Source organism: Nilaparvata lugens, chromosome 13, assembly GCF_014356525.2.
Source record: "Nilaparvata lugens isolate BPH chromosome 13, ASM1435652v1, whole genome shotgun sequence".
Classification (NCBI taxonomy): Eukaryota; Metazoa; Arthropoda; class Insecta; order Hemiptera; family Delphacidae; genus Nilaparvata; species Nilaparvata lugens.
Window position 1 is genome coordinate 19,178,248 of NC_052516.1, and position 10,695 is coordinate 19,188,942.

General features: G+C 32.6%; 1 protein-coding gene across 13 annotated transcripts in view; it reads right to left on the reverse strand.

The window, feature by feature from the left end:
- The window catches only part of LOC111050986 (MFS-type transporter SLC18B1-like), a 29,764-nt gene extending 22,429 nt beyond the window's left edge, over nt 1–7,335 (reverse strand). For 3 of the 13 annotated variants that reach the window (XM_039439986.1, XM_039439990.1, XM_039439982.1), the window contains exons 1-2: nt 6,929–7,306; nt 1,680–1,871 (exon numbers count right to left, since the gene is read on the reverse strand). In XM_039439986.1, coding sequence (XP_039295920.1) covers nt 1,680–1,796 — 117 coding nt within the window. In that variant the 5' untranslated portion in view covers nt 1,797–1,871; nt 6,929–7,306. Of the gene's footprint in view, nt 1–1,679; nt 1,872–3,098; nt 3,234–6,928 lie in introns of those variants that run through there. The other 10 variants (XM_039439987.1, XM_039439979.1, XM_039439977.1 and 7 more) reach the window with 9 other exon arrangements.
- Nucleotides 7,336–10,695: the final 3,360 nt, after the last annotated feature.

Here is a 10,695-nt window from a genome sequence, read left to right on the forward strand (position 1 = left end):
ATAAACGTCAGAAACGTTTGTAAACGTCATAAAATCTCTGTTTATCAGAGATTGACAATGGTGTAATAACCGAAACCGGTCTTTCTAAGTATCAATAAATCTGTGGTTTTTGACAATTTCTTAGTCTTTTTCATTCAATATGAATAATTACCACAATATCAACTTCTCAACTACACAAAAAGGAAAACCAAAAAATTTGAAAGCCAAGCCACAAGAAGCGTTTTTCATGCGTTTCTAGGCGAGTCGGCAGGGCAGACAGCTTTCCGATTGGCTGATTATTAGCTGATTCCCGAACGCCAACCCAATAACCCAATCAGCCAATCAGAGAGCTTCCTGCCGTGTCGATTCGTCTGAAAACGCTTTAAATCCGCTTCGTGAGGCTTGGCCTTAACGTACAGTTCATAAAACTCGTTGGGCAAGACATTATCAAGCTGGCGACTTACGAGCGTTCTAACAAGCCAAGACGATACCCAAAATGTCCTCCCAATGGTCAATCCTCAGCCAATCGTAATAAGACAATCTGGGTGTCGTATCACATCCAGAATGTCCTCCTATTGGCCAATTCTCAGCCAATCATTATAAGACAATCTGGGTGTCGTATCACACCCAGAATGTCCTCCTATTGGCCAATTCTCAGCCAGTCATTCTTAGGACATTCTGGGTGACGTATCACACCCAGAATGTCTTCCTATTGACCAATTCTCAGCCAATCATTCATAAGACAATCTGGGTGTCCTATCACACCCAGAATGTCCTCCTATTGGCCAATTCTCAGCCAATCATTCATAGAACATTCTAAGTGTCGTATCACACCCAGAATGTCCTCCTATTGGCCAATTCTCAGCCAATCATTCATAGGACATTCTAAGTGTCGTATCACACCCAGAATGTCCTCCTATTGGCCAATTCCCAGCCAATCGTAGGACATTCTGTTTATCGCATTACACCACCATTTTCTTCCCTGATGAATTCAATCCTGATGAGTTATGAATCTCAATCATGATCAAAACTAGGATTAAGATTTTTTGAGGATCAATTTCTATTTGTTTTAATTTCAACTATTTTGTTTGAGCTTTTTATTGTACGAAAATATTATTCTTATGTATGAGTTCTTGTAAGAGTATGTAGAACTGACAGCAGATTGTAAATCATATTGTTTTGTTTTTATGAGGAATAAAGAACTTTTTGAATTTAATTTGAATTGAACACCCAGAATGTCCTCCATTCTCAGCTAATCATTCGCAGGAAATTCAGAATATCATATTACTGGCCAATTTCCAGCCAATCATTCGTAGGACATTCTGAGTGTCGTGCTAGCTTGATGGAGCACAGCTCATCAATGGTCAGCTCTAGAGGTGTCTATGCCTTCACTTATTCCTCATTGTTCTATTGACCTAACATTAAACTATTTCATTGGGAATTAATAGAAAATAATTCAATAGCACCTTTCTGATTTCAAAATCAAATCAAATTTATACTCTTCAACACTTTTCAAATTGATGTATCGAATTCTCTGAGTTTGTTGGAAATATTCCTGAACTTCTTCAAAACGTTTTTATATAAAAAGAGTTTCATGGAATATGCTCGGTTACTATGGAATTATTTTTTTATTAATTAACGAATCAAGTAGCTCTATTGAAATTTTTCATTAGAAAATATTTTATTGAAATGTTGCTGACCTCTTGAGGGTAGAAGGGCGCCTGCAATGAGACGCAGATGGCGTTGCAGAAGTCTCCGATGCTCAACACAACCAGGGTCAACAGCTGTCTTCGCGTAAAGTTGGAAAGTCTCAGCATGATAGCAACGGGCTAATGTTGGCGGATCGGCGAATTCTCTTCTCAACCACCGCTGCAAGTCTGCTTGCAGCACTGCTAGATAGAAAACAAATATGAAGGTTAGAGAAAATTGAACAAAAATGGATAGAAGAAGAATTGAGTTACTAAAAGTTGGATAGAAGAAGAATTGAGTTCATGAAAGTTAGATAAATAATAATAATATTAGTATGGTTTTTATTGGTGGGGAGTTCCTGACGGAAGTTCCACCTCGCCTGAATATATCATTTGAGCCGTCAATGGCCCTTACGACTGTCTTACTTCAGCCGGGACCGACAATTTAACGTGCCCATCCGATAACATGGGAGTGACCTGTTCAAAAACTTTTGGCTCTGAGTGGGTTCGAACCCGGAATCTCTAGATTGCTACGCAAGCACTCTATCCACTAGACCACGGATTACTCCATGATAAATAATCATGAAAATATATAACCAAAGAGAAATTTAGCATGACAAAACTATTCCTAGCAAAGATATCAACATACAATTTGAGAATCCAAGTACCATTTTTTCAATTTTACTTTTTTATCTTTATTTGTGAGAAATAAAATGAAGTTGAAAAAAGGGTAGCCTACTTTGATTTTGAATTTTTTGTATATAAGAATATTTTTGTATATAAGGCCCTTAATTATTATCAAGGAACTAAGTGAATATCAAAGTTGTTGCCAGAAGAATAATGAAAGTTCAGGCAGTATTCCATGAGAGAATTTTTTCTAAAGCTGCTTGTGATTTAAGTAAAATGCATGAAGAATGCATAATTATGTTTTTTATTTTCTAAATAGTTTGAAATTTAGATTGAATAAATATTAAGGCCACTTGCTACATGTTTTGCACTCTATCCTGTTGATTAAGAATTGTATAAAAAGTTGGAGTGATATGAAAAAAAATCAGCAGTATATTACAGTGGTGTAAATAACATTATCTCCACTTTCCCTGTCTTCTCTCCTACCATAAGCAAGGAAAGTATTGCTTTCCAAATAAATTTGAGGTAAGTTACCCCAATTTCAATTTTTCTATATATTTCAAGGTCCCCTGAGTCTAAAAACATGATTTTTTCAACTGGAAAACATTCATAAATTTCGTGACATTTAGTTAGATTACTATTCTGTACAGCAGTGGATGAGATATCGTGGTACATGTGCATTGGATAGAAAGACTTAAAGTTACAACCACATTTTTGTTAAAATATCAAGAACCTAGTTCTATAGTTACTTCACCATTATTATTATTAACTGCTGGTTGTTGAAAAGATGGTATAGCTACTTACTCTTATTACTATTATTGCTAGTTACACTTATAACTTACTATGTTACTATAAACTATACACTTCTCCAAAACATCACCTAAAAAATAATCAGAAGCAACTCAGCTTCTGGACAGTCCAACAATACTTGAGAGACTGAAAGGAAAGAAATCATTAACAATTGTTTTAAATACCCCTAGAAAAACTGAATAATCATTTCACAGTCTACTGCTTCTGATAAAAATATCATATTTTTAAACCTCCAAAATGAGAATTCAAGGTGTTTCTTTAGATTTTTTAATAACTTACTTTCATATAGAATTTTCAAGCATTCTTCGTGAATTTCATCTGATGAAATACTTGCATCATCATATTCTATATCTTTGTTAAAAATACATACACTGTGTATAAAAAAATGTTCATTAGTGACAAATATCATTGAGCTTTACTTAAAACGTGTAGAAAAATGTGCGCAACATTTCTTATGTAAAAGTATTTTTGATGTTGGGCTATTTATAAAAAAGAGATAAAACAAGATGGTAGATATCAACCGTGGAGACCTTTTTAGATCCATCTAGAAAGACGTTCTTGTTTTGACATTTCAATGTCTGTATCACTGTCACTACTTGAAATCTTATTTAGCCAAAACAGTAGAATATTTACAGTTGATCTTCAATGACAGATTGTAAGACAAAATTATAATCTTTAGATGTCAATAACTGCATGGACGTTACATGAAATTTCATTTATTTATTCCATTCCACAATCACAATATCAAATCAATGATTGGGAGAGAATCAACAGGATTGAGTTGAAACTTAGTCTACATTTCTCTACTAAGAATTGAGGATGATGCCCACATGAGCATTAGGATTGTGCGTGTATAATGAGTGGAATGATTATGAATGAATGTCATTAGGACATTGAGTCAATGTCATTGAGTTCTATTAGGTGTGATCCGAACCACCAGGAGGAAAATTTCAAATTCATATCCTTCAGTTAGTGGAACAGGCTCTCTTTTTCTATCACATAGAAAAAGGCAAACAAACACCATTCCAACGGGAGTAACTGAGAGCACAAAGCTTAACTAATTTGAGCGATTAGATACAACTCCACCGTTGGGCCAACCACAGCCCAAATAATCAACTGGAAGGAATAATTCCTCAATGAAATTCATTTACAAATTCATATAGATGTATTAAAATCCAGGTTTTATCAATTGAGATTAACCAAGCCAAGTTTTCCACAGACTTTTTAGTAATTCAATAAGCTTTTTTGAAACAGAGTAGTTACATATAAAGTATTGAAATAACTCTACATCTATAGTGAGGTCCACATTATAATGGCAGTGGAGAAAGATAGGAGATCAACATTGCCGATCCTCTGTTTTGTCAATGCCTTCTATAGACGGTACCGGTAGCTGATACAGGTTTATTGATGTAATATTAACTGTTCATTCTCGTTTAAAATACTCAATTATATTTTATTGAGCAAGAAATTATATTTTTCAATAATTATGTCTATTATTATTAACTATTAATTAATTTTAATAATGTCTTGTCAATGCCTTCTATAGACAGTATGAGTGGAATGATTATGAATGAATCTACAGTTAGTAGTTACAGTTAGCAACAGAGTAGTTAGGCTACATACAGTATTGAAATAACTCTACATCTATAGTGAGGTCCACGTTATAGTGACAGTGGAGAAAGATAGGAGATCAACGTTGCCGATTCTCTGTCTTGTCAATGCCTTCTATAGACGTTAGCTGATACAGGCTTATTGATGTAATAACTGTTCATTCTCGTTTAAAATACTCAATTATATTTTATGAAGCAAGAAATTATATTTTTCAATAATTTCATAATCAAAATGAAATATTTTGTTAATTAATTATCAATTCTACATAGTTAAAAGACGATCTGGCAACAGAGCAAAGCAAGAAAGAGATAGCGCTATCCGCTTTGTTGAATGATAGACAAGGATAGCAATACTATTGCTAATCAAACACTGCCATTATTAACGTGGGCCTCATTATAGTAATGAGTTTCGAGTACCGTATAGTAATTTTATCAAAATAAATATCTAGGCTACTGGTATACAGTTCTTCTTCGTGATTATGTTATCTTCATTGAGTTATCTTCACAAACATTGAATTGATACTCTGGCAAATATTTATATTTAGTCGTCATAATACTTCAAAGTTTGAAAGTCAACCATTTAATTGAAATTAATAACAGAGATTATACTAAAATTTTGCCAGCTTTCTCTTTCTATGTGATTCTGGTTGAAGCTCTCTAGACTCCAAGGTCTGAAAGTTCATGAAAGATTGTGAAGCTGAAGTTTTAGGTTCTAGTTCAGTCTCATGTTCCAAGTTAATAAAAATAGATTTAAAGTAAACAAGCCCAAAAGCTCTTTCATTTGTCTTGATCGCCTACCCAAGGAAAGATATAGATTTTAAGGGAATTTAGATAAAAATACTTTTTTGAAATTCGAAAACCCTTGAAAACGATATAAATTTATTGAACATTATTGGCAAGCTTCTAGAAAACCTGCTAACATTTTTAATATACCTCGATAATTTGTATTAAGTGGTTTTTCAGATCCAAAGCCTGTTCTCAAAGTCTATAAGAAAAAGGCTACCTTACACTAAACAAAACAAGGATAATACAGCAATCTGGAAGGTACCTAATTAAAACTATCTAGTGTATGAGAACCTTTTTTCTATAGATATAATCTATAATATATTATATTACAGTGAAACTAGTCGTTGATATATATTTTAAAGTTTTTAATAATATAGGGTACTACAAGATTTTTTATTGTTTTTATTAATTCATATTACAGTGCTTTTCATGAAAGATTATTGAATTTTATAAAAAATGAGATGAATGACTTGGTTCATATTTTAAAAAGAGCAGAGTATTTTTGTGTGGGAAGAAGAGACAAAGTCAGAAACAAAGAGAAAATTTATTTCAAATTTTGGCAATGATTCAATAAAAAAACACGTGAGTTACAGACTACAATCAAAATTAGAATCTACAAGCGTTTCAATCATCACTCAAGTCACGTGAGGCTTTAAAAAAACACTCTTTATGACTCTTAAATATTGAATTTCAATTGAACAATATAAAACGTTTGTACTAGTTGTAACTATCTTGGACTGAAGAAATCATGGCTAAAGAATGTTACAAATGAAATTCAGTTACTTCGACTACATAATTGTAGAGAAGTTATTTGATGACTTTTCTTGATTAAATGTAAATCAATGTGACAAAATTGAGTGGTTGGGGGAGGGAGTTAATGCATGGTCTTCACACGTGGTTAGAGAATCTAACTTTAAAATTGAAGTTACGGACAAATTTAAAAAATATTTAGTGATTAATCCTATCATGGAAACGAATGTACATATTGTTTTAGGAGGGTTCTGAACCATCGCTTATAGTAGTTTTCAAGTTTATAACGGTTGATTGAATTTCTTCAGTGACTTGAAACCGTATTTCAGTGTACCTATTTATGTATTCCCTTCAAGCAATTGGTTCGTCACATTCCGCAAAGAAAACTCATAAAATGAGTTTTGAAACTTAACAAAAATGTTAAGAGTTATTATTTTTAATTTATTCAATTATAATTAATTCTCAATTATTCAAAGTTTCATCTTATTTTAAATAAGTAGATCTTGTGTGTTTTATTCATCTGGCTTGGATAATTAATCAATAGATAATCAGAGTTTATTGCAGAACAAAATGTAATATTGTTACATCCATTCTGTGTACAACAAAATCCAAATATAATATTAAAAAACTAACATAAATTCCAATGATTTATAAACTAAAATAGCTCTCAACACTCACCTGCTTCACAACAAAATACACCAAAGAGTTTCACTGAAAAAATCCCACAACTGTCCACGATCCTTGTGCAGTTCAGGTACAATTACAGAAACACATGCTTGAATTTGACTTTCAACTTTTCGAAGGCTCAAATTTACAATCTATCCGTTGCAACTTTTAAATTTAGATAATGATTTAGAAGAACACTTTGTAACTGGAAGGGCTTGTCTTTGTAAAGATTTGTTAGTAGCCTAACTATGGCTGAGGGTATATTAAAATCTACGGTATGCAACTTGTGAGTATTGAAGCAGCACTTGACACACCAAACCGCTTCAGTCAGAAGCCACCACGGAGAGAGAGAGAGACAAATCGAATAAATGCTGACAATCAGTCGGATTGAATTCGACCACAACAAGACAACCCTTATCTGTTCAGATGTTAAAGGTCCTCTATCAAGTTTCGACGACCTTTGGCACCTTCAATGCACATAATACAATTCGAATCACTCTCTATTCTGTAGAAGGGGCAGCCAATGTATTAATAACGGCAGGCTGATTTATGTCAATAAAATGTCCAATTGTCAATAGACTTTTCAATTGATGCGATATCTGAGAATTATTCGTGGAGAGAGGCAGGTTTCTCTTGATGAATATGATGATATATTACAAAAATTATTGAGCGAAAATCCTAATGGAATAATATCAATGTAAAATTACCGAAATTATACTATTCGTGTAGGCTATTTATGCAACTGGTTTGTCAAATTCCACAAAGAATACTCCATAACAAAATGTTAAGAGTCAATTTTTTTTAATTATTCAATTATAATTGATTCTCAATTATTAAAAGTTTCATCTTATTTTAAATAAGTAGATATTGTGTGACTTATTCATCTGGCTTGGATAATTATTTCCTTCTCTTCTCTTATCATATTACTTGTTTTTTTTGTATCATTATAATAATATGTAATACAGAGTTGAGTGTAAGAGAGGGCCGACTGCGCCCAAATTTTGCTCTCTAGGAAAAATTAAAGGCAGCCGTATATCTATTCTATAATATCAGCTAGAGAGTAGAGATAAAATATGCTATCAACTACCTTGAAAACTTCTTCTGTAAATATTGACAACAGGGGGAATAACTATATTGCAAATAAAGTAAGCTGAGAGTTGACACTCTAGCTACCAATAAAATTATTGATCAAGTATCAGTGTTCAATATTGGGTGGTATTGCATTATATATTGACATTGTAGAATACTATTGTCATGCCCATGTGACTGAATATAATTATTACACGTGACAAAGTTTCATAGTGTTAACGTATAGTCTGTGTTTTCACATTAAATAGTCACATGGGCGTGCATGAGAAAGATGCAATTTCAAATAATCTGACAACGCCGATTTTTTGGACGTTTTGATGTCTCATCTCATTTTATTTAGAACATAAAAGGGTATTTGATTAGCATTTCAATATTTACAATAATTGCAATATTTCATTTTTAATCTATAAGGGTCAATCATAGAGGTAAAATCCCCCAAAGTTTACGACAATCTTGATAGATCTGATAAATGAGAGTTATTATACAACTAGCTGGCCCGGCGAACTTCGTACCGCCAAATAGTTAATGCATCTCATGACAAACTTTAGCTGGATGCACACCTGAGGAGGCGCGATACAGCATTTTGCATCCAAGTGCTTCTTGCTTATTGGTTGTAATGGAAGCACTCCCCCCCCCTCACACACACACACACACACACTGAATCGGGCATGCCGTGAAACGGTGTGATAAGGCAATCTCCATAAGATCAACAATTTGTATCAACAAGCCGCGCCTCCTCAGGTGTGCTTAGCCTTAGCTTAATCTGATGCATCACTATATTTTTATGAAAATTATCCAACAATCAGTATTTAAATTTATATCTCAATATGGACTACCCATGTTCTTAGTTAGTTGTGCAATAGTTTGTATTTTTTCATTACTTATTATTTGGAAAGTGATTCTATTCTCCTCAAACATTTAATATATAAATTTTATAATTTTAGTATATATAGCATGTAAGTCTTCAACCTGAAGCTTCACTGCTGGATGGTTACACACACAGAACAGTCATTTTGTTTTTAATCGGTGCGTTGAGAATAAAATACATGGGCGGTTATGGAGCAGCAAGCACTCTTGTCTATTATCTAACCGACGGCTGTTGGATGACGCAATGATTATAACAGCTGATTTTTATTTCTCTGTGTGGTCAGCTTACAAATCTTCTCCTAAAAGGATTGCATGTAAACTTTGAAGGACCGTAGGAAAGAGTCTTGAAGTCGGATTATAAATTTGATAGGCCGTAAACCTGGTCCTGAACGTAATGAACACAACTAAAAAATCGTCAAATTCGGTGCACACATAAAAAAGTTATTGAATGTCAAAATTTGAGGTACGATTTCTATTTATATAAATAGAACTCATCTGTGACTAGTGAGAATTTATCAAGAAATATTGTATGAAACTTCTCGATTGGCAAAGTTCTGTTATTTTTTGGTACTGAATCTGGACATGTGTGTACCAGAAAGAAAATTATTCCTGATTCTGCACTTTATTTGCAATATAATTACCTATACCCAGCTATTTCAGGTAGGGTTCCATACCGCGAACTGTATAATATATCTTATTTAAAGTTGAGAAAAATTATTTGAAGCAGGCTTATATACGGCATATGAAAGTACAGGTACTGTAGATGAATTTTTCTAAATTTGAAATTCCATCCAGATACGTTTGATTCAATCTTAATCAGATCTATTCTTCAAACTCTAAAGGAATGAAAAAAATAAATCCCTTTTTATTTAGGGAAGTCCTGTTGAACTCGAAAAAGCCTCAGTTTCAACGAACTATTTGAAAATTAGGACAACGATTAATTACGATTTTCCTCTAACCACAATAAGCTATTTTCCTCTAACCACAATAAGCTACCGTATCTCAATTATTTATATTTACAAATACAATTGATTTACTTTTGAACATCAAATATAAGATTAACATTTCAAATCAAATATTTAAATTGAAATAATTGCTCTGCTCCAATTAATTCAATTCTTAATTCAATGGTAGTGTAATTATTTATCAATGATTAACAGGAAACGATATTAATAGTTGATTCGTTATCAATATTTAATTGAGTATCGACTTCCGCCTCGATGTTCATAATTTGGTGTTTATTTTATTCATTACATAAAGGATTGAATACGTTTTCTATTCAGCGTAGAAATTCTGATGTCAATGAGATGATGACACTAATAAAATACATAATGAGTAACCAACGATATGCATCTATGAATGTAAAAATAAATATACAAAATGAACATTACTAATTTTGAAATTCCAGTGACGTTTGATTCAATCTTAATTATTCTTCAAACTCGTAATTAATATTTACTTCAAAATAGTACTTTGCTTTAAATCTCAATCTTCCATTCACCAAGAATAAAGACAAGGAAATAGATTATCATTATTCCTTCACTGAAAGAATTTTCCAATATCTTATGAAATTTTCATATTTCTTTCTATTCTCAATTCTCATATTGTAAAGATGGTGCAACAAGTCGAATTATTGATATTAATAGATATTTTATTAATTTTTGTTTACATTTTCTCGACAATTCAAGTTCTCAATGATGAAATTCAACTCATAGCTCTAAGGGCCGTTTGCACAGTGACAGTTTAAACTAAATTTCATTTTAAACTGGATTAAATCCGTATCAAGTCTAGTTTGTTATAATGTGTTTCATTTTGAGTTTAAA